At 43.4% G+C, this 25,038-nt stretch overlaps 1 protein-coding gene across 3 annotated transcripts in view; it reads left to right on the top strand.

Moving 5' to 3' along the window:
- The window catches only part of mpp7a (MAGUK p55 scaffold protein 7a), a 138,518-nt gene that overhangs the window by 32,866 nt on the left and 80,614 nt on the right, over window positions 1-25,038 (top strand). For all 3 annotated transcript variants that reach the window (XM_056364129.1, XM_056364130.1, XM_056364131.1), the window contains exons 2-3: window positions 3,442-3,610; window positions 16,859-16,977. In XM_056364129.1, coding sequence (XP_056220104.1) covers window positions 3,574-3,610; window positions 16,859-16,977 — 156 coding nt within the window. In that variant the 5' untranslated portion in view covers window positions 3,442-3,573. The remainder of the gene's footprint in view (window positions 1-3,441; window positions 3,611-16,858; window positions 16,978-25,038) is intronic.

A 25,038-nucleotide genomic window follows, 5' to 3' on the forward strand; every position in this document is an offset into this window, starting at 1 on the left:
TCCTACACCTCTCTGTTTCCATCCTTCTTTCCATCCTTCCACCTATCAATCCATCACCCTGAGCTATTTTCTCTTTAAATACTAATTCGACCTCAGGTTTCACACACTGAACAAGACTAAGCAGACACAGACGGCGTCTTGTGACATACATGCATTCATGTCTTTGTTCAGAGAGGTGCTTCAGGCTATGTCCCAGCTGGGTTTTCAGGTTGAATACTCCTGCAGTAGTGCAAAATCCCATTAGATGGCGGCAGAGCTTTATGAACAGGTCAAACTGCACAGGGGTAGAAGGAGGAACATCTCATGGCAATTAAGCGTATCCCATCTCTTGTCCACATGGCAAAGTGTCCCTTTACTCCCTCCAGGACCATCTGATATTGTGTGATCTGAACAGGCACAGTTAGAGGATTCTGACAGTGGGGAATGTTTCTTAAAGTCTGTCTGTTATGATCCTTTTGGGCCATGTTAAAAGTCCCAGGTGTTCCCGGCTCTGCAACATGCTTCCTGGCCCTCAGAAACCTCCCTAAATGGAAAGATGGATCCTTCCACAGATTGGGGAATATGTGGTCATTCCCCTTTGAACACAACAAAAGGCGAAAGACTGATATTACAGTGCGGCATACCTTAAGAGTATTCATGCCCCTCCTTCATTCCTGCTTCCCTTGTCTTCCCTCAAGTCTGTCATTCCAATCACAAAGCCTTATGACAAAACCGTGCCATAGACCTCTCTCACTGAAACACTGAACTGATTTAGCATGGGTCAGTTGTCTTGGCATGAACTCAGTGGCTGTTACGTTCGGTCCCCTGTTCAAACCGTCCTGCTGGAGAGATTTTGTGGTCATGGCTCGAGGCGCCGCTGCCCTTCTCTGCTGGTCCTCTTAACCTATTTTATTGAAGTACACAAAGGGTTGAACAGCTACGAACTCCGATTTCACCAGGTTTTTCGTTTGTACTTTATGATCATGAAAAGCTCAGGCAAATGACTGACAAATCTGGCCTACAAATTGTTGCTGGCGTGACATAGTAGCAAGCGATTTGGAATTCGTCTCCCAGATCACTTCTCGTTGGAAAATCGATCCGTACTTAAGTGCTGTTTGATGAATGCACCATATTTTGTACATCTCAATCCAGAAGAGAAATATTCTTTTTCTGATACGCTCTCAGTGGCTTGCTTACCTGCTCACTCAGGCATCTTCTGGACTGTCTAGATGTTTTTTCCACAAGGCTCCACCTGGGGTCTGCTGGGCCCTGAGGTGAGTTCACATCACAGTATGTCAGACAGGCATGGTAACATTTTGCTACGTGGGCTGCCGTCTTGACTGATTTGAGATTCAACCTGTGTGTGTGTGTGTGTGTGTGTGTGTGTGTGTGTGTGTGTGTGTGTGTGTGTGTGTGTGTGTGTGTGTGTGTGTACACATGCGGGGCAAAACGCCAGGATATAGTCAGTCGTGCAGCTGTCAATGTGGGGGCTGAGTGAGCGATTCTTTACTGAAAACACATTTGTAATGATTTTCTGATCCGCTATTTCCTCACTGAGATGGATGAGATGTCATTTCAGACTTGAAGTGTGTGTGGCTGACACCAACTCACCATTGAAGGGGGTCCCAATGAGCTGGAAGAGCACAGGTGTCTTGGCTCTCCCCGTCTCCGGCCAAGCGGTTCTGCGTCAGAATAACCATAATGCAACGTGACTCATTGTCTGCCCTGAGCCAGATTTTTACAACGCTTATCAACATGGGAGACACTGAATGTATCTTACGTCTCTGCTGCTGTTTAGTTGAAGCATTTTCTTCCAGTGAAGTGAACTGTTAACAGGACCCACAAGACCCTACAGTTTAGGTAACTGAGTTTGATTGGACCACGAGTCATGGGGGTTGACATATAATGGATCATTAAGATGCATGCTGAAAAGGTCTTAAAGACTCATACCTAATTGTTTTCCATTCTCGTTTTTTTAGATAAAGCCTTCACTCTGGCAGGACTTAGCTGGACTCAGGGACCTGTTGAGGTTTCTACTGGCCTTTTTTTAAAGCGCCTGCGATAAATGTGGTATACATTGGGAAGAGGTTCAATAAGTTTTGACGGAGTCACGGCCAGGGAAGGGCAGATTACCTGGGCTTGAGGGCATCCTCCGAGACCCCTCAACTACTAATTTTTCAGTTTACATGATTTCAGTTTACTTTTTGCAGCACCTTGTTGACAGCAGCTGTCACAAAGATACACAAAGATACATTCATGACTGACAAATTATTGCGTAGTTTGGAAGCCACATTACATCAGATACTGTCCAGTTATGAGTTTTTTTCTATACCGTGTGTAAGTCTCTTGGAGCAAGTCTAAGTCAAGTCTTACTGAATAGACTGCAAGTCAAGGTCTGGATGGTGAAATTAAATTGACGCTGCATTTAGCTTTCAAAGCTGGTAATATTGTATTTTTTACACAGCTACGATCAAGTCCTTTCAGTGCATAATAAGTTTAAAGACCCCCAGGTTCCGACAGCCTGGGTTTCATACATCACAAACCTAAGAAACCAATCCTGTCAGCTTGCAAGGTTGGTGGGCAAGGCTAAATAAACCTGAAACCTTGTCAGTACAGAGAGCGAGAGTTTGCAACTCTCAGAAACTTTCATTGTACGTTCTGCCCAATTATGTCTTATCTTTTCAGGGTTTTTCTAAACTTAAGTCAGGTCTATAGTGAGCTAAGTCTCAGGTACTCATTTTTGTGACTTAAGTCTGACTCCAGTTCAAGTCTCTACTCTGCACTGACACTGTACAAATTAATGCATCGTAAATGTTTTTTCTGTGTTGTGTTTCAGGAGTTTATTGTACCCTACCGTGTGTCCGCACATGTTCATCTGCTGCAGGGGGAGATTTCAATGAGCCACAGACTTTTTATTTGTGTTCTACATCCCCCTTTCTTCCTGTTCCTGCTCTATCTAGCTTTCCAGTTGAGCGCCGTTATTTACGAAGCGATGCTTTTCCACGCCTGTTTGATATTTCACAGGTCTGTTGCATTCGGTTGCTTACTTTCCCCTAAGTGGATAAAGTTTCCCTTGTTTCCGCTGGATGCTGAAGAAAGTACGGGATGGCTGTGTGTGTGTGTCTGAGTGTATATGTATCTTGGCTCATGTACAAAGCAGGATGTTCAGCAGCTTAGGAAAAAAGTGTTGGGTTGTAAACACCCAGAGTCAACTGTGAATGTAGTGTCAACACACACACACTCACTCAGTGAGTCATTCACTGTCAGTCGTTGGCTCACCTACACTCAAATCCATATATTTGCCACTATGGTAGATATTCATATCCATGGCTACCGGTAGCTACAATATCCCATAACACACACTCAAACATAGACACACTGCACAGTAGCTGACTGACACGCACGTGCATGTGGCCATTCTGCCATTTGACAAGTAGGCTCTAAAATCTTGTTCTATTGCAGGGCTCCATGGCATAAAGCCTGTCCTCAGATTCAGCTGGTCCCTGGGGAAAGCTGCCGAGAAGCCCACCACTCTGACGTCCTGCTGTCATTTTCCACAGCCTGAGGGGAATCAGGAAGCAGCCGGCAGGAGCCATGCCTGCCCTGGCCACCGGAGCCGGCCACGAGCCAGGTATGTACCACTCGGCCAGGAACACAATCTGTAGTGCAAGGTTTTCTGCACATCACGCAAAACCAGTAAAATGCATAAGGTAATATTGCAAGTACACTGCTCCTGTAATTCACATTTTTACGTCCTGCATCAGTGCACAAACAGAAGAAGAATTAATACAAGCACCAAGCGTAATCCCAGCCTTAAAATGAATATATCTTCTTCAGTTAGATGTCAGTATGGCCTTGTAATGTGCCCATAAGTTTAAGTGGTACCTTGATTTAATATCAAATTAGAAAATTAATTACTCTTAACTTGCCTGAGGCCGTTTTTGTTTGACTGTTTTTGTAGCCTTTCTAAAACTGTGGTTGGAAAATAAACCAAAGTACATTTTCACTTCATTTTGTGCCCAGCAAAATGAAAAACACACTGTTGCAAATTTACAGTTTAAGAACACGGAGCAAAAATAATGTCAAGGTATGAAAAGTGTGCTCCATCTCTTCTTCTTTTTCTGTCCTCTGTTGAGAGGAGCGTGTGTGGATGAGTGTGTGATGTCAGACTGAGGAACACGTCAAGCTTGTCAACGCCGAGACAGCTGCCAGAAATCACCACCTCTCCCCTCAGGAACACTATCCTCCTCTCAGTCTGGCTTAATGGCCAGCTACATCATCACATGCACACATATGCACACAGATGCGCACATATGCACACACATGCACACACATGCAAAGGACTCAACCCAGCGAGCACAAAAGGACAAAAGGAGGACAGACGTTAAGTCCTGCCCTGATGGATAAAGAGTGTGTGCGTTACTCCGTCCAGACTTTTAACAGAGTTACTGTAGCCCCCGTCGTCCTGGAAATTTGCACAGACAAAGTAGAAAGCCAGACCGTCAATTACGATTAGAGTCATTTTGGGCAATTACCGGCAAGGGCTCAGGTTTCCAAATAAAACACGTCAAGACTCCTCTGGCTCATCTCCTCTGCTTCCCCCTTGATGGTCCTGTGAAGTTGTGTGTGCAGGTGAAACATGATGAACATTATGGATGAGCGTTAGGTCACTGGTCTCCAGGCCCGGTGACCTCACAAATACCTGTGGCTGGCCTGGCATCGGGACTCCCCGGCACTGTACCAACGTTGACACAGAACACTGGTAGTATTACAATAATGCTGTTGATTTAAGAGATAAAATTCTGTCAGGATGATGGAAAATATGTCGCATTCGTGTTGTCCCTTAAAACACTAGCCTTTCAGCTCCATCTGCTCTTTGTTAGATCAGGGAGATTAAACATCATGTTTATCTAATTATCTGTATTGGAAATAATATTACCTGACCAGTAAAATCATCTCAGGTGTAGACTTAAAAAAACAGTAGAGGAAAAGTGAAGAGAATATGATTGGTGAGGGCATCAGAGTGTTGGTTTAAATGAAAATTTGGAAATTTATGACTTGATCCCAAATCCTCCTCCAATTAATATCACTTATCATATCTGCTATTAATTCAATATTAAGATTTTTTTATTTAAGTAAGCAGTCATTTGTTGACCAACACATATGGATGTTTCTAGTCTTATTGACCACTCAAAGCGCTTTACACTACAAGCCACATTCACCCATTCATCCACACATTCATTGAGCGCATCTGCTAAACAGACTGTGCTTTTCCTTTTTTATTAATAATAATTGCAATAATAATGATAATAGTTTTTTTCACAATGAACAAAAAATTGAGTGAAATATAATAGAAGGAAACTATAATGAATATAACGACAACCACACACACAAAAAAACAAAAGATAAGAATAACATACTGAGATGGGGACAAGACAAAAAAAAAAAAAGGCCAACATGTCTGTAATGTATAGAATGCTTGAAAGTTTACAACAATGGCTGTCAACCGGTATTCCAACCAAATGTACTTCATCTAATAGTTTACTGTTAGTTGTATGAGCTGGAAACGGCATTAAACACTCGATATATAAGAACGGTCCCGCCCCCATTTCATCTGATAGTCCTCCACCTTATCAAGCAGCTGAAATGATCATAGTTCAGAGCAGCCAGGTGACCAAGAGAATCACACACACACTGATGATAGGACAGGGCCATTCAGGGTTCAGTATCTTGCCCAAAGGCACTTTGATATGCCGACTGGAGGAGCCAGGAGTTAAACCAACGACTTTCCAATTAGTGGATGATCTCCAGTTTAATAAGATATTTTTCTCAGCAGTGGAATGGCTGGGCCTTCAGTTTTTCTTTTTTGGATAATTCCTGTGCAGCCCTACACGCCAGCAAGCAAACAGCTGAGGACAAAGTGAGAGATTTAAATTCATAATTATTGATTTTGAGTTAATGATTTCTGCCCTGAAGGACTTGACTAGTTGCCACAAAAATAAAAAATATTACCAGATGTAATTGTGTTTGTAAACCAGAAAACTCAGACATATTACATGTCTCTTGCCTGTCAATTTTTGCCTCATGTACAGTAAAGAAAAAATGTCTGGCACAGTTAGTTATAAGAATGAGGCAAATATTTGTAAAAGAATATTAAACATATGGATTTATTGAGGTGGCGTCAAGCCATTAGTGCGTCTGTTGATTTATAGTGGTGTAAGATTTAGTGTGTTGATTTTCAAACCAGCATTACGATATTGTGTACTATCAGGCAGTGTTGTGAATTTATTAGATAACTGGAAGACTTGCACATCAGCTCCAGCAGGACTCTCTACGTGGTTCTGGAGCTTTGGCGTGTAGGTAGCAACACCTCCACTGACAAGAAGCATAAATCCACAGAGGCCAACAATACCTCGTCCACATGCAGAGGCTGCCAATAATTACAGAGACATTGCTGCATCGTGCCAGAACCTTAGCTTCATTTCTTTAGAAGTTCTGCCATCTGCAGACCCCTCAACACCAGCCTACACACTACACACACACACACACACACACACACACACACAGAAGATGAAGTACCGCGCTTAGGCTTTTAACATAATGGGAGAAATATTATCATTAACATAACTATTCTTTAGTAGGAGAGCTCCTATTTCATCACCAGATTTGGGCAGGAGAATATGTAAGTGTGTGTGTGTGTGTGTGTGTAGATCTTATTAAAATGTTCATTATTGGAGTGTTTGGAGAGCAAACACATGGGCAGACAAATGGAGGGCACATGTAAGATCATACCACCTCTCTCTCTCCTGTCCTTCTCTTTCTCTCTCTCTGTCTCAGCCCAAATAAACAACAGGTCTCTGTATGAAGTGGAGTCTAATAAATGAAACCAAATAGTGAGAAAATAAACTTGAAAAACAATAAAATGTTGGAAAACTGGGCTTAAAATGTGACCGTGGGGAGTGCTGGAGAGGCTGTCGTGGTGATTGGGTTACTGTGGACTCATTTCCCTGTGTGACTTTTAGGATTTTTATAAATGCTTTGGAAGCAGATTAATAACAGGGTTTTAGTTGATGATGCTGGCTCTGCTCTTGGTGCTTGAAACATTTTGTCTAAGTGTATCCAACCTCTACGCTTCATCCTTCAACATCCAGAAAACCCTGCCTCATGCTCTTAAGAGGCTGTGATGTGACATTCTGTTGGCTGCTATTCCTGGGATCCTCACACACAAACACACATTAATTCATATTCTAACAAGGTGACCAAGAAGAGAGAGAAAAAAATGTGTTTTTAATTGTACAAACACGTCACAGGGCTGATGACATTCAGACCTCTGCTCGGATTAACCTGAACACTCTGTATCACCCCAAGCCTCCTTCCTTCCATTAGCAGAGCTCTGCAGCTGCTCTCCAGGTCTCGTCTCTCCTCCAGACAGCTGCTGTTTAGTCATTTCTCCTCCTGTTCAACCCTGATGGAGTTTTGTTGTGGGCTCAGTCGGGGACAGATAACTGTTACGCCTCCGCTCAGTTTGGCTCGGCTCATCTCAGTTTCAGCTCCCGCTCAGGGATCCTCACATGGACGAACCCAGCCCACTCCTCTGTCTGCTACACAACATCTATCTTCTTTCTGAACTCCATTAGCTCCAAGGTTAAGTTTTAATACTAATACCGTTCATACTGTGGGTTATAAATTTCTATCGAGCACTGCATCACAGCATCACAGGATGTCCAGTCAACCTCAATGACACAGCGATGCCTCCAGGCCAAAAACACCATGAAGACATGTGCAGAGACACAAAAAGACTGATGTAGAAAATTGGAATGGACGTTTCATTTCAATATTAACATGTAGTCTACTGCATACACTACCATATACTGTATGTGTCCAAGCATTTCTCATTTCTCATTTGGTGAGGGTTATACAGTAATGGCAGCTCACTGTCTGCAGATGCTGAACTTTGTCAGTTGCTCCTAATGTCTTTCATCAGAGACCCTCAGACACACAGCATCTGGTTTATGCCATTGAGAGGTCAGTAAGCCTCCTGGAGTGAGAGTGGGTGTTTTGCTCCTTGTAGCCCCATTTTATCCCTGCTTCTGGAGTTATGTGATTACAGTCTCCTGGTGGAGTGGTTCCGTTGTGGGGGAAAGGTTGAACGGGGTGACAGTGGCCATTTAGAGCTGGAGACATTAGAACAAACTTAAATCTTTCTCAGATTGTAGTGGGCGATACCTTGCTGCTTCTAGTTTTGTGTGTTTGAGATAATACAATATTTTTGTTTATTGCTCCTGTCTCCCTACAAGCATGATGATATTTCCAGGAGAGGTGGGCCGATATATTGACTAATGTTAGTTAATCACAGCTATATTGGTATGTACATGTCAGCCAATATGTAACAAAAATTCAGATATGTAGGATATAGGTTGTTCCTCAAAGAACACTTTTACAGTTTTATTTTCCCACTGTCCTGCTCAGCACATTATCTTGGTCACAATTTTAAAGCTGTCATATATAGTTATCATTATCAGTAAATCTGTGGATCAGGTGGCCTGGGTCATAAAAATTAACATATTCATTAACGGCAGATGGGCTGCAGGTGGGAGGAAAATATTAATTACATTCTAAAATGTGAACATATTCTAAGCTTCATTCATCGGCAGACAGGAATTAGACTCTGTGCTTGGACTGCTGAACTCCTCATGATTTATTTTTTATTTTTGGACAGCGGCCAATCATATCATGAGCTTTTAAATTGTGTTCAGGAAGTAGCAGTGACCTTTAGGATTTTAATGTCGGACTGTTGTTAAAATACCTGTTGCTAGTTTCATTTTACCAAAAACTTTTACTGTAAATAAATGTTCAATTATTTAAAAAGCAGCCTACTTCACTTTAATAAGTCACCATATCACCATGCATAATATCCCACTGAGAAATAATGGTGATGTGTGATCGGGTGCGGTACTCTAAATCGTGAAAAATAATTTGTTCAGGTGGGCGGTGGGTGAATGATTTATGTATTCATGTGGACATCAATAACAGTGCTGCTATCCACTGTACCACCATGTATTTGATAACTATATATTGTTATAAAATTCTCTCAAAATATATTTTGAAATCAGCCTCAAAAATCCATTATTGATTGGGTTACAACTTCCAGTTATGACCAGTTAATTATCTCTATCTCTCTATATAACTCTCTACGAACATCCCAGTAAGGTGGGTTATCAAAAGAGGGTATATAAAAATGTATTTCTTTAATTAGATGTGCTTTATGGTCGTGTTCCATTTGGTTAATTTAGTGGAAGAGACATTCATTGCTACGATAAATTAAGTGCTTGTGATGTGCTACAGAAATCAGTTGGTGTTACATAACGCTAACAGTTTGTTGACACGCCATCCCCCCATGTGCCATTACCTTCACTACATAGTGCCCCTTAGATCATACACCCGTGACTAACTAAAATCCTTGAGCACACACTCTCTCTAAAGACCCTGATGCCCTTTTATTAACCTCATTAAAGTTAACTGTGTTATTCCAAGCTGTACCTGCATGTTCTATCAAGGTTTACGGTCCCCGCACAGCATTTAAAGATAAGGGTGGTTCAGCCATGCACAGCTGCAGAGGAGGTGGGCGACACTCGCATGAAAGACTACACATGGAAATCTTTCGACGGGACAACTCTTTTACCAGATACGCTAATAACTTACTGGCTGCATCTGTGCATGTTTGTGCGAGAACGATAGATGAGCGATTCCAGCCATCTTATTCTCTCCAATCCTGAACACCCCCTGTCGGAGAAGGTGATGGCTATATAATGATACCGGGTAATGAGATGCAGATATTCCTATGGTGAAACACTCGTCATTGTGTCATTGCTCCCACACATACATACTCTTGTGTAGGACAAATGCATAAATAGAAACACAAATCTCTGAATAATATGAGCAATATGATAAGAATATGGCCATATTGTTTTTTTCTCTGTCAAGGTTAACAGTAAATTTTTCCATCCTGATGTCAAGAATCCTGAGCATCTGGCCTTGGCCGGTTTCAGCTTGTGGGAGACGTTGGGGAGGGTTGGGGGAGGACTTTTGTCTGCGCCGGGGGTTGGGGGTGGCGGTTCCTCTGGGAGCTTCCAGCTATTTGTCGTGGTCCCTGGCCAGTAGCCGGCTGTGTGCCGCAGTGATACAGTACCAAAACACAAGGATTTGTTGCCACTGGAAGAGCTCCCTGTTTCCAGTTACATCAGAACAAAAATTTCCACATCATTTTACCAAAAAAATAAAAACACTGTCAAAGGAAGCAGATGTAAAAGAAAGAAATCGAGTGAGTGTGACTGAGAGAGGAATGATGACTTTTATTTGTTTGAATACGAAGAATTCTTTCTCTTTTTGTCGAGGTAGGATGACATCCTCCACCATTGCCTTCCAAAGCACACAGGGTACTAAATCGGTCATTGGCGGGCAGGACATGCTCACTTGCATTAGAAAGAACCTGAAAACAGCTTTACAGACCATGTGCTCTGTTTGACAACCAGGCAATGGGATATTGAGTAATAGTCTGCAACTTTGAGACAGAGACAGAGAAAGATTCAAAGTAAAAGCACAAATTTTCATAACTGCTGCTATTAATATATGATCAAAATGAAGGCTTTTAGGTGGGATTGGCATGTCTGCCTCTGATATCCCTGGAAGCCTTGCTAGAAGTAAGTGGCTGGCCACAGCTTTGGACAGAACATGCAGGCCTGTTCCAGAAAGTCTGCTGCTGTTCCATTGCCACAATAAGCAGAGGTGGCAGGTCATTTGGATCTGGCTGACTTGTTGTGGCTGCTGTTTTTTGTCTACCATGTTAGAGAGAATCTAAGCTTAGCCGTCTTTGACTAGGCCAAACAGCAGCCTTTCATCTCCATCTGGGGAAAGAGAAGGTTCTGGATGACCTCTGCCAAACTCGGCCTCCCCACAGACTTCAGCAGCATCCAACAAACACTAGACTGGCACTCTACTATACTCTCCATCCTCCTCATCTCATATATCTGTCTTTATCCATAATACTGTCTCTGTCATCATCTTTTTGTCTGCCCAGATATTCCCAACCTTTCGTCTTTTCTTCATGTTCTCTCCCTCTTTGTCTTTCCTTACATTATATATCATTTGCGAGTTTTCGGGAAGTGGGGTAGGAGGGCAGTTTAACTACTCAGACTTGGACAAGATACCAAGTTCCCTTTTAGGTACTTCATTCAATCCCTGTTGCAGGTGCTTCCACTCAAGCCTCGCTTGTCTGCCGTGTGATTGTTAAAACTGTTGTAGCTGAAACGCTACTGGCTCCTCAGGTGGTGGATGGACCCTGCAGACTATATGCATTCAATTATGTTGATTAGACTTGTCCTTTTGTCCTGAGCTCTGTTTTCAATGTGTTGACAGCCCTTTGAAGTATGAAGGTGTGACGAAGCATGGAGCACAGGACGGACTGAGGCACTTAGTACGTGATATTCAATGGCATGTTGGAAATGCGATGCAATAAAGTAAATCCTTTTTGAAAAGCTTGGCCCGTTCTGGCTCTGAAATGCAACTGAGATAAGGTCCTGCAACCTGGATTCTTTTTACTTCCCTCAGTGAGACATGATCTCAGCAAGGGCCACGGATTCTTTGTAGGCCCTGAAAAGACTCACATTCAGGGTTCAGCCCGCGGTAGTGATACAGTCGATATATGATTGGAGTGACGGTTGATTGCACCTGGATCGGCCCACAGTACTTGAAGTCATTTTTCCATGCCGTGGAGCCCTAACTAACATCTTGCAAAGCCTACTCGCTCCTTTTTTCCCCTCTCAAACGATGGAGTTAGTCAGAGACCGTGACATTGAAATATCATCGAAGATGATGTTGGAGGGCTCTGTCCTCTGACCTTTTTAATGTGGAGAAGTGGTTTGGTCTTTGGAGCTGGTAATAGGAGGCTTGTGGGCTTGAATGGAGTGCAGACTCCTGCCATTGCGTTCCCGGACCAGCCTTATATATTACCTCTCTCCACGCTCTTCCTCTGTCTCCCACTGTTATGTCCCGAGCAGAATGCTGCTGGACTCATTGCAAATTATGTTTAAAGATCACAGCATCTGCTCAGCCAATACATCTTGTAATACTATATAGTTTTATGTCTGGCAGTTGATGCCACACTAGTCAAATGGTCACTTAATCCAGACAACCAACGCTGCCCCTGCTTTTCCATGCTCCTGCTACTTTAGCAGAAAGACAGTTTTACAATTGGCCCGGCCCAGGTCGTCCTCAGGACACAACAGAAGCTGCATGGGGCCAGTGGACTGCTGACATACTCTGTCCATACTCCAATGATGGCTGTGAACAAGGGGCCCTAAACACTTCTCCTGTCGTTTGGCACCTGAATCAGGTTAAATCTGTCTTCCCACCCACTGTCTGTCTAGAGTTTCTCCCTTCAGACGAAACCGTGTTTGCATAAGTACAGGAATTATCATCACTGTAATTATTATTTCTTGCTGTTGCAGGGAGCCGTGACCCGTGGTCTTTTCATGGTGCTCCTCCTCCTCTTTAGGTTTAGTGTCATCATTCTTCTTCTGTCTGCACACGTGCTTTAATCAGTAGTTATTTATGTCAATGTGTATCTCAGAAGATGTGTCCCTTTTTCCCTTCCCTCTCTGTCTTTGACTTGTTCTATTTTGCTTCAGGCGGCCTTTCATCCTCTCTCAAATGTAGAATAGGGATATTAATGAAACCTCAAGTGGATTAGGCTGCACAATCTGCAGCTGCTTCTCTCTTGATGCCACCCCTGTCTGCCATCATTTTTTATGTACAGATGGCTCTCTATCACGTTCACACGACAGTCTTTCCATACTGACCTGCTAAGAAAGCTCCCACATATCACAATTCTCTTCCCCCAGCAGTCTGGTGAGCCTCATGAACATTGTGCTGTCTATATGTTTCCAAAAGATATATGAGGAAGGTCAATAACTCATTCAGCACCTGGGAGAAAGTGCAGGAGGGGGGCAGGAGGAAAACCCAGCGTTCATTTCCTGCATTCAAACAAGTTCATTTTCACCAGACGGACGCACAGTTTGTCTTTCTGTATGTAGTTCGGTTAAATGAGGTCCCTCAGCTGTACAGTCCAACACATAAAATTATGGACAGAGCTATTTGTTTCCCAGCAGTCTATGTGCCCCTACTGTGGTGTGTAAGTAAACAGTGCTGTAGTTACAATGTCATGGCGAGGGTCATATTTTACAAGCATCCAAACTCTGTGTTGTTAGATTAGTCCCTGTAATTTCCTCATCTTGCACTGCTCTAGAAAAACCCCTGAGGTTGTTGACCTATGTGACTTGCAATTTGATCCATATTATCTGTAATGAATATCATTGTATGGGATTTTTTTGTGTTTTACATAAAAGGGACCTTTGAAAAACACTGTTATTATCTTTAACCACGATGGAGGTGTGGGCGTGAGAGGGGAAGTGCTGTTTGGCAGTTAAAGTGGTCACTTCCTCTGTACGGGAAGCTTCGCAGGCACTGGCCTCTCCGGTTTCTCTGAAGGCTCTTTCGGCCATCCTGCGCAACATCGTGCTGGTCTTCAGGACCTCGGAGCCAGGCTGGTCCAGCACTAGCCACAACAGAACGTAGTAGTCCACTACAAGACACTGCCAGGTCCGCTACACACAGCCGCCGCACGAGAGGGTCCAGAATAGTCTGGCCAAAACAAATCAAATGAGTCCAAACCAGACTGCAAGAAACAAGTCGGTCCACCCTTTAGTGGTGAGGAGTTGGCGCGATCTTGTTTCCTTTCTTCTTCTTCTTCCCCCCTCTCTCATTTTGTCTCTCACTGTCTGTGCTGGACACGGTTTCTGATGTTACAGATCTATATGTGTCCATACATCTGGCCTTAGATTTATTTCTCTCTCCACTTTTTATAGTGTCTACACACAGTGATTTTACCACCACTGTGGTTGTTTTTTGGCTCATTTCCTCTCTCTCTCTCTCTCTCTCTCTCTCTCTCTCTCACTCTCTGCCTCCATTTCTCCTCCTCGCTCGTCGACCCATACAATATTGTATTTAATTCCAGCTTTGCAGAGTCCTTGTTTAGCTCCTGGCTCCTCTACAGCTCTCTCTGTTGTTGTTTGAAACTGGGTTTTTTTGTGGGTCACCGGGTTCAGCCTGACACACTGACCCCAGAGTAGAGCACAGTGGCAGCTTGTCTTTCATCATTTTTCCCCCATCATGTTATTATTTCTGATCAGCTAATGGAGGTGATGCGTTTCCCATAATGTGCCATTGGCTCACACCGCACAGCCTGTTTAGTTCGTCCCCGCATGGACAGGGAGGAATTGTTGTCAGAAGGAATAAAGCATTGAATCATTGAGAGTGCAGACAGGAGGGGAGACTTTGCACCTGGGGAGAATAATGCTTTGGGACCCTACTCCCCTCCTACCTGTATCTCAGCACTGCCAATAGTAATGACATTACCATAACCCCCCCCCCCCCCCCCCCCCTACTCTCACCGCCCTTCCTACACCCCTCACCTCATCCTCTCTTCTGTCTCTTTAAATCTTTTTTTTAATATATTATGTGAGATGTTCTGTTGGGAGTTCCAAGTTGTAAATGATGGAGGGGGCCAGCTGCCCTCAGACAGGCTTGTGTTAGCTAGAAAGTTACTGGTGATGAGGACCACAGAACCAGGCATCAGATGATTATATACCAGGGACAATATCACACACAAAGCTTGAGTAAAACCATGGGGTTTGCTGTCAGAAGACTGGTGCACATGTGTTGTGTGTAAAATCTGTCTCTCCTTTGTTATACTTCTTCCTTTACCACAGAGCTTCAGCAGCAGTGAGGTGTGAGGCGCTAACACTACACAGAATCCGTGTTGTGAGCTGAAGAACAGGGCAGGTTATCTTGATATATCCTGTGTGTCTGCTCGTAGAGAGTCAAACCCCAAATCACCTGCAAATGGAAAGCAGAGGGTTGAGAGTGGCAGATGACACTCCATCTATCTGACTGCCCAGCAGCAGCAGGAGCAGCAAGAGCAGCAGCAGCGCATGACATGAGCTAAGTTAGTAAGCCATGCCTCTCCTGCCAAACATCCTGAGCTGCCAGCACACACTCGCTCTATAACCTAGTCAGCCGGCCCGCCACAGTTCAGTCAGTCAATCATTCATTCAGCCAACGACGTCAACCATTGTTTTCAATCAATCATTCTCAGCTATGAATTACTTCAGTTGTGCCTGTGGTGTTTTTTTTTTTTCTCTCTCTCCTTCCTCTCTTTCGCTCTGTCCTCTGATGAAAGACGCTCTCAGAGAGGTAGCCAAGCCGCTCGAGTTTGTTTTGACGTTTCGATGGCTCCGCCGTGAATGTGTTTAGAGTTTCTTCACATGATCAGTATTAGTTCAAAGGGCTTCGAGCGCTGTGTGGTTGTGTTTGAGGAGTTTGAATCTGGGGGGCCTTTTCTGGTGCATTAGTAAAGAGGTCTTTGAAGCGAATAACCCAGCTACACCACACTCTGCTATGGGCCCTGACCTTTAAAATATATCCTGGTTCAGTGGATCTGGGCCATACTGAAGACCAGAACAGAACAGCAAACAAGTATCTGCTACTACTCTCCATCAGTTGTGCTCCAGGACTCTGTTGTGTTTGGAAGCAACCCTGCTCACTCGCTGGTTTTGTGCTCTCTCCCTCTGAGTGTTTCACCTCCCCTCTGCCTAATCTTGAAACCATCAGCTCCCCAGTCTGTTTCTCTTTAAATTGAATTTGAAATATTCTTTCCTTTTATAAGCTGGGTTAGTAAACCCCCGAAAGGCCTTGCAGATTTCAGCATGTGTTGAGGGGATTCAGATTCAGCTATGGGCCTGCTGATCCATACGCCCTGTTTCTCTCACTGTCACTAACAAACTGTGCTCATGCTATGGTGATGACCTGTATATAGGCCACATAGGCCTGGATAACAGTCTGCTGTCCTTGCGAGCTCATGACATCAGTTTGTGTAAAGCCAAGCCTGTTCACTTCACTTAACCTCAAATTCAGTTCTTTTAAATGCATAAGGCTATTTCAGAATACTTCAATTCCATGTTAGGCTTTATTAATAAAAGAAATCCTGACATATCCAGCACAGCAGCCACATAGACAATTTACTCCTTCCAAAACCTCTGTTTAGCAAACACACGTGCACTTCACTGCAAAGAATTGATTGTTTACAGGCAGGAAAGATGTATGGGTGGAAAGCCTCCTGGGGCATGTGTGCCATCTGTTTAGTTATATAAGAAAAGAAGGTTCATATTGAACTTTTCAACTAATCAAAAAGTGGAATTTGTAGTGGCCTGACATGGAGTTGTTAGAGTTGTTTCTGACTGAAAACAGCAGTGTTCCTCAAACAACAGGAAAGGCTGGGACAATACTGGGAAGTGGAGACTGGGGGAAATGCTTTATTGCCTCTATGTTTCCTTTTAGCTTCCAGTGACAAGCAAAATTAGATTTCAATTTTTTTATTTGTGCTGAAAGTTGCTCCTAGCACTTTCAGGTGTGTTTACTTTGGAGTGCATCTGAGGACAAGATAAAGAAACAGAGGATCAACAAATACAAGTGAGAGAGAACCAAATGTGTGTGAAACTAAAAGCCCCAGTATTGGCATTTATCTGTATATTTACACATTGCTTTATGTGTCTATCTCTTGCATGTGTTTGAGGTTACAGTATACATATTCCTACCCACGTACTGCCCTTCTGTTCTTTTATGTATCTGTAAACTACAGCTGTAAGCACATCTGTTTCTATACATGTGTTTTTGTGTGTGTGTGTGAGTGAGTGACTTTGCATGCATGCATTTATACCTCCCACTGCTATGCTGACCCTCTGCTTCCTCTTCCCCCCATCTCCAGGTCTGTATGAACTGCTGGCGGCTTTGCCCTCTCAGCTGCAGCCCCATGTCAGCCGTCCAGAGGACAACACCTTCCTCCAGGACATGTTTGGGGAGAGGAGCCTCCACTCGCTGGTCAAGGTAAAACAAAAAAAAAAAAATACAGAACTTAAGTTTTGTTTGATGGTTTGTTTACCCATGTTGATAGGACGCTGCAGTTGCCAAAGAACAAATTCATAGCCACCAGGGTTGAGGCTCTTCAGCTTTTTGTGGGGCTGGTATGGTTAAAAAATGTTTGATTATCTTGATACGGATGATACCATAACGTTGATACCGATTCTTTACGATATTTTTCTCGATACCAATTTCATCAAATCCATTTTAACAAAAAGATAATTACAATACTGATTATGGTACAAATTTAATTTTACTTTACTCTTACACACTCAGATGTGTTTGTGTAAATAAACAGCCAATCACCAGCATCATTAGATCTTGGTCCAAGCATTCTGCATGCTTGTTGGCTTACTGACTCTAATGAGATTTACTCATTTACTCCTGAGGGATTGAAATTTGGTTTCAAATGACAAAGGCATTTACAGTCCTCAACAGTATCAAGCCAATTTGTTTGGTCCACAGAAGTATCAAAGTTCGACACCCAGCTCTAGTTCTTTGTAAATACATATTATGAACTTTTATTTATAGCAGTGCAGAAAATGTTTATTTATTATTTATTTATTTAGTCAATTTTTGCAAATCATGTATTTTTTTAACCAACATATAGTTATATTACAGTATACTGTAATATACAGTATAATCACGTATATTTAAATCCTCTCCTCTCCTTGGATCTGGATTGGGTTGAATGGTGTCTGCCGTACCCGCCTTCGCAGACACATCCTTCCCCTCGTGGGACAGGACCGAATCCGAACCCTCTCTCCCCCTGACCCCCACCCCTGAGCCGACCTCTGCAGTTCAGATAAAAAACGCACACTTGCACCTTTGTTCAACGCTGCTTTATTCAAACTCCTTTCCTCCTTTCTCATTCATACAATACTAAGTTTATTGTCATTCCAACAGCCTACCCACCCAGATCCTCTGACACCCCCTCTGCCAGCGTGAATGTGCCTGTGGTTCAGTTACTGCCTGTTAAAACTAGATAGCTGCGGAGTTTGGGGAGAAGATGAGCGCACTTGATATCTTTATATGCAAGCAGACAGACAAGGGTAATGAATGTAGCACATTCTGTCTGTCTGCCCTAACCTCATCTTCGCTTGGGAGTCTCTTCAACCTGCAGCCAATCTCCCTCTCAGTTTCCTGCTTTTGGAAAGGGAACAAGAGGGTTTGTGCTTGTTTTTCAGTCACTATTCAACCAGTAAAGATATGAAACAACTGCTTTAAAATTGTTACAGCTATATTTTACAGTGTCCTTTGTATATGGTCTCTATTTTGAAAGAAAGCCTGAGACAGTTTTCCTGTGCTGGCATGAAATATTCCCCCCTTTGGTGGTCTCTGTTTCTCTCTGGCCAAAGAATAATTATGTCACAGAGACCACTGGGATAGAAAAATCGACATAATTTTCATCCCCTCCCTTTTAACGAAAATCTTTTCTTTGTAAGCATGTTTGTTCAGGATCCAGGGTTGTAACGCACCAATGTAAGCATGTAAAAGTGCCTGAATTATGGCATACCTCAGACGCTGAAGTAAAACCCTGATGTCAGGACTTGAGGAAACCAGAAGGGTTTCATTTGATGCCTGGATTGTTATGGATGGCCAAAGAATAAGGCATCTCGAACATGGATAATGATGGGCAGGGCCTGCGCATGTTCAGACTCTCATTCTCGCTGGCCCCAAAGAAAACACTGCATAGTGTGGGGCAGATTGAATGATGCTAATGAAGGTGGCATTATATTTCTCTGATATTTAGCCAGGCTCAAGGGTGGAGCTCCCAGACTTCATCTACTGTAGCCCTCTTACCACCCCTGATTATACCTTGATAATCTTTCAAGAGGAACTTAAAGGGGAGAGAGTGTAAGTGCTGTTCAGACTAAAGAGCCACAACCTTGTGGCCTATTTACCTGGAGTAGAGAAAGATTTGCATTAACTGCTAGAAGAACCTCCCCTTGAATTGTCAGCTAAGCAGATAGTTTGCCTCTGCAACGTTCTCCATCAGATTGACCATGAGGACCACGCATGCCAAGCATGAAGGAGAAACTCTGGATTTACTCATCAGTCTTTGAGCTTTGTTTAGTGACTGAAAGCATTTGACTGCAAATGCAAGCAATCAAAATGAATGAGTTTTCTTTGCGGTATGTAAAGGCTCACATCCTGGGACGTGGTGAGGAGCTGACACTGCTACTCCTTTGCACTGAGAGGAACCAATTGATGTTATTCAGGCATATCAATGGTATTGTCAATGGATGCCACCCTGTAAAGGTAATACAGTCAGGAGACCTTAGGGCAGACCCAGAAGATGAGGGATTAGAAATCTAATCTGACCTAGGAGTCCCTTGGGATCGCCCAGGTGGAGATGGTGAAAGCAGCTTGGGAGAGGGAGTGTCTTGGTTCCTTTTCTTAGCTTCCTACTAGACAAGTGTTGATTGATGGATTAATATAAAAGAACAAGATGACCATACCAATGGCAAAAAGAGATGCCACTGGGCAGATCTTGGACGTAGTTTTCCCTCTCTCCATCCCAATTGATCTTGATTGTCAAAAGCTGACAAGCACTAATTTTGTGTGTGAGTCTGAAAGAAGGGTTGAGTGGTAAAATCAACTCCCTAAATGCCATTATGAAATTAGAATACCACTTTGTTCATGTGCCAGCTAGACACTGAGTGGGTATTGCTTTGGGGCCCACGTCAGCAGTACAGTAAGTCAAGATTGTAAGCTAATGTGACCCAATTCACTATTGCTACTGTAGCAGAATAAATACACCCAATACAGTACAGTTAGCGCAGCTATGAACTGATCAAATACGTCAGTAGAACATCAAAGACCCACATTATTTCTTTGCCAGAATGAGCCCGTTCTACCTATTTTCGTTTTCTCCCTTTTTTCAGTAGAGGGAAACTGAGCTGCTTTTAGCGTCTCTTATTGTTAATGTGGAGGCATAAGTGGAAACTGCCCCGCTCCAGACAAGCAGAACTATATGCTTCCTCTGCTTTCTATTTGGTACCGAGACGTGAGCCAGCCTGTCATCCACTGAGCCAAATTGACAGACACGCAGACTTTGAATCACACAGAAGTACAGAACAATCATCTCGCCTTACAGCAGAGTCCGGCGCTCGATACGCAACATTCAGGTGAACATGGCTAACGTCAGTGGCACACCATTAATAAAACCGTAATTGTCCCTTTCCTCTAAAACCCTACCAACAAATCTCTGTGGAGTCCACCTTTTATTCCACAAGGCTGTGAAGGGGATACTTTTGGGAAAGGCTAAACAGCACAGAGAAAACACACACATCATGTTAATCTGACAGGCTCCGCAGCTCAGGTCTCTCATATGGAAACACTCAGGCCTCACCTGGGTAATTATGGAGCATCGGTTACTGGTCAGTCTGTCTAGAGAGAGAAAGAGGGACCAGAGGAGGAGGTGTCATAGATGGAAAACGAGACAAGAAAGCTGCACAAAGACTTCAAACCAGACTCAGGTCCTTTCTGTCTCTCCTCACCTGTCCTCATCGGGTGGTTTGGACGCCCTCTCACATCCCACACATAATCCGATTATGTCAGAGAGATGAGACAAATATTTTCTAATATCGTCTTTCAGCAGGGCCTGACGGACTCACAGGTTCACTTTATTTTGCAGACGTTTCATCAGTACAGCATCGTAGCGGACATAATATGTAAGTGCTGGCGTGTATAGCTAGCATAGCGAAAACGACGCAGACAGTTCGCCTCTTTTCAATTAAAGGGACTTACTCAACTGTGCTTTCTATAAATTCCACCACACTCACTGTTCCACTGCCAAGTTCCCACTCCACAAAAAGCCACAGGAAATATAATACAATATTCAATTTCCACCTGCCTCAGGTGGGGCTCTCCTTTGAGACCAAGTTTCTGTCAGCAGGCCTTTAGCCAGGCCCTGAGATCCCTCATTTTGTGGTCAGTCAGTTTTCCCTTAAATCTGCTCCTGTTAGTTGCTAATAGGCTTGGCACTTGCATTGTTGTTACACAGCAATATTGATGTGGGTTTGCCAGTTTGTTCTTTGGTGCTACAGGCCTTTTAATGACATGTAAAGGTGCTGCAGCTGACGCTTGTACCCAAGTGGAAAGTTTCAGCTATTTTTGATGAACGAGCTCATTTTCAGACAAACTGGACTGTATTCTTTGAGCACCAGACTTGGTATCCAATGAATAACTGGATCAAGCTCTAGGTAGCTCTCCAAGTTTCATGACTCACCCTGTAATGTCCAACAACTCCACTCCATGACAGCAAACCTAGACTTGCCCTTTGGGCACTTAACTTATCCTTTCCACACCTCAAAACATACCTTGCTCCTGGTCCCCATTACCAAGGAAGATCACAAAAAGGAAATTGTTCTAAACCTCTCACCCTCCTGCAATAGCACTCTGTGAGTCATTTAAGCCCCACACCCTCTACGCAGCAGTAAAACCTACCCAATCGTCTCTGGTCCAGGACTCACCCTGTAAACGTATACCACCTCAGAGATCCACTCGTGCTGTCTGTGGTCACCTCTGGGGTCTGTGTTTATTATTTCAGGGGAACACGAGCCCTCATGGGGAGACAAGCAAATACCTGCAGGTTGCTTTAGAGAGGGGAGCTTTTATTCTTAAAAAAAAAAAAAGATGGCTTTCATATTCATTTAGCCTCCTGAGTAAATGAGTTTGGTTACTCACTGTAGATTCATGTATTTTTATTGAAAAAGATTAGGGCTTTGGTGTGTCAGTGATTGTAAATTAAAGATTGTTGTGAAGGCTTTGGTTAAAGTCATTCAACTCGCCATTTGTAGCTAGAAAATATTCGTTTTTACACAAGCCCAGTGGTTATTTATGGTTTGGAAGACCTCGTGTAAAATCTGAAATAAATCCTTCCTTGCAATGTTTTGTGTAGAGTTTTCATAGGAGTTTAATGGTCTCGACTACAGCATGAAATCAAAAGATCATGCTCAGCGTCCACAAACAAGCTCCTCTGAATTGAGCCAGAAGAGCAAGATAAATAGACATAGGATGAAGCCAAAGGCAAGGTTGTGATAGGGACAGGGGAGAGGAGGAGGGAAACTCCTCGGTAGCAGTGGTACGGCCTGTTGACTACTGAATAACCTTAAAACTCATTGACTTGAACCATGTCTGGAGCACTGAGGGGGACAGTAAAAATGAGGAGAGGCCTACCGATCCACCAGTCCTCATTCTATCACTCAAAATGTCTGTATTGGTAATCAAGGAAAATCCCTGGAGTGATCCCACAACCATTATTCCAGGTCACTTTGGTTGACCCCGATTTTGTATTCTTTAGGAAAAAAAAGGACTCAAAGTGAAACCAGAAGGTCTACACAATACCAAGCCAATCTTAATAGGACATGGAGAATAGGAGCGATACACAAAATATGGAAAATGAAGCTCATGGTGCCATATAGAGTATTTATGGCTCCCTGATGGCCTGGGAACTGCCTGAAGACATCATGGGCTCACCTGGAGCTTTTAAAGATGGTCTGGACAAATTTATATGTTTAATTGACTGCCTGAAAAGTAGTCAAATCAATCATATTCCGTAATCTGATGCATTTGTCCTGGCTTTAAGCCCTCGGTCATTCATAATACTGCTTCCCAATAGCAGCCACATTACACGCGACTGAGTGCTCCTGATTAATAAATGCCACTTGCCTTTGTTTTTTGCTGGTGAGGTTTTTATTCTGCGTGGCTGAAACACAAACGGAAAACTTGCAGTAGAGATTTAAGGTATGTACAATATGCATGTACACAAGTGTGACTGTGTCCTGCACTGCCCTGGCTCTACAGAATACACAGTGTCTATGGAGGTGTGTCAGGGGCCTCTGTGTTCCCAAGAGCTCCAAGAGGAAATGTAGCTCCTATCTAAATGATATGGCTGTCATGATTGTTGGCCAGCTGCCCTGGTGTCTCTCTCTGTCTCTCTCTGTCTGTCTCTCTCTCTCTCTCTCTCTCTCTCTCTCTCTCTCTCTCTCATCCTTTGGACCTACTTCCAGTTCTTAATCAGCTGTCACATTCTCCAGGCCTTTTCCACATTGTGGCCAGACGAGCTCAGGCACGAGACCCCTCTGTAGGAGGCCCGGCACCTTTCCTTTGTCAAGGTTTTTTTGTTTGTGTGAATTTTCTGTTAAATAACGTAAGTACACACAAAACAAATCATTTGACTATGACCAATTTGTCTATTAATCAGTTGTAGGGCTACAACTATGAAAAATGAACATCATAATTACCCACAGCCCGAAGTGATATCTTCACATTACTTTGTTTGTTCCACCAACAATCAAAAAAAGCTGGACCCATCAGATATTTGGCTGTTTTGCTTGAAATTTGACTGAAATTCTAAATTGATTATCAAAATAGTTTGATTTTTTTGTTTGTCAACTATTGGATTAATCGACTAATTGTTGCAGCTCTGACCCAGAATCATCCAGTCCTTCAATTATTGTGGATTTGGACCCCATTGCGGGACAAGTAGAGTTTTATTAGGCTTCTCTTAATTGGCTCCCTCCAAGGCAGGGATACCGACAGAATCATAAAGGCTCGCCCTGGAGAAATTGGCTGACATTCTTGGCAGACCGTTCTAATAGCATTACTGGAGTGTTGTATATATTTCTAATTAAAAGTCTAAATCGATCAGCCAGCACAGAAAACTGTCTGAGACAAGGTTTTGGGGATGGTAGATCCATGAGGAAAGATTGTTAAAGTTGCTGTCCTTGTGTAAACTTAGTAACCACTAATGACTGGATACTCTTTTTCTAATAGCCACTCCTTGATGACGCTGGGCATAAACTTTAGTTTGCAGGATTGGCCAGTTGTACCCTCAGCAGACTTATGGAGAATGGTACTGTCATTTGCAGGATTGTTCACAAACCACAGCACATTGTCCAGGACCTGATGCCATCCTGCCAGGGCTAAAGCCAAGACTTTGTAAACTGAACTACTGCGACAGGAGGAAAAGCAAATCTACACTTTTCTTCTTAGGCTTCTTATGTAAACATATCATCTCATAACTATTCCTGTTGTAACCCTGTATGTCTGTCTATAATGCCCCTGTCCTGTCGCCCTAGCTCGGTCTAGTCTACCAGGCCGCCGTGGCTTGACAAGGTGTTCTGGATCAGACCAAAAGATTGGACCCGTGTGGATTAACGGAGGTCCGATACTGGATCTGCTCCGGTGGGTAGATATAGAAACAGGAGTGGGAGAAAGAACGTCAGCCCTAACCGGCCCGACGTGAAGTTTTCTGGGCAGTGGACATTAACCAGAGGCCTTGAGCCTCCTTGCAGGACTCAGAAACAGAAACACTATCCAGCCCTGTGATCTCCAGACCTCTCCTTCTCCTTCCATCAGCAAACCTCTCCATCTATCAAGCTTTCCCTCTCTTGCACGCTCTCTCCCTCTCTCTGTGCCAGACTGTGCTTGCTGCAGTGTGTCTGGATTAGTGTTTGTAAGGCATGATGTTTTTCCTATACGTCCACGTTGACTATCGAGGCGCAAGACGTCACTGTTCTCCTTTCTGCTCCGTACACTTTGATCATGAAGAGATCGCAGATACAGTTTGGATTACTGAATTTTATCATTGAAGGTTTCTTGACAGGACTCCAAGGTGTCTGACCCTTAACCTTCACAGTGATCCTTCACAGTGGTTGTAGATCATGTCTGAAGAAAATGAAGATGGATGAATGTTATGTTTTCGTTTCAGTCCACTCTCACTGGAATTTTTTCATATGAATTCTTACAGAGGTTCGTGTTTTTCTTCATATTTTATTCTCCTCATGTGTTGCTGTGTGTATTTTAAGCACAGCGGGTATTTCTGGAAGCAAACACTACTTAGTCTGAGGCTTCTGTGGAGGCAGGACACACAGCGCTCCTATTGTAGCCTGTTTTTTCAGTGAAGGTAGACATTCATTCATCTTTACCCTGCCTGATCTTCTGGGAGCTTTCCTCTCCGAGTTCTGAGCATTTTGACCCCGACTCTACTTTACATTGAAGTAGCACTACATTTCTCAC

Source organism: Seriola aureovittata, chromosome 20 (genome assembly GCF_021018895.1).
Source record: "Seriola aureovittata isolate HTS-2021-v1 ecotype China chromosome 20, ASM2101889v1, whole genome shotgun sequence".
In the NCBI taxonomy this organism is placed as follows: domain Eukaryota; kingdom Metazoa; phylum Chordata; class Actinopteri; order Carangiformes; family Carangidae; genus Seriola; species Seriola aureovittata.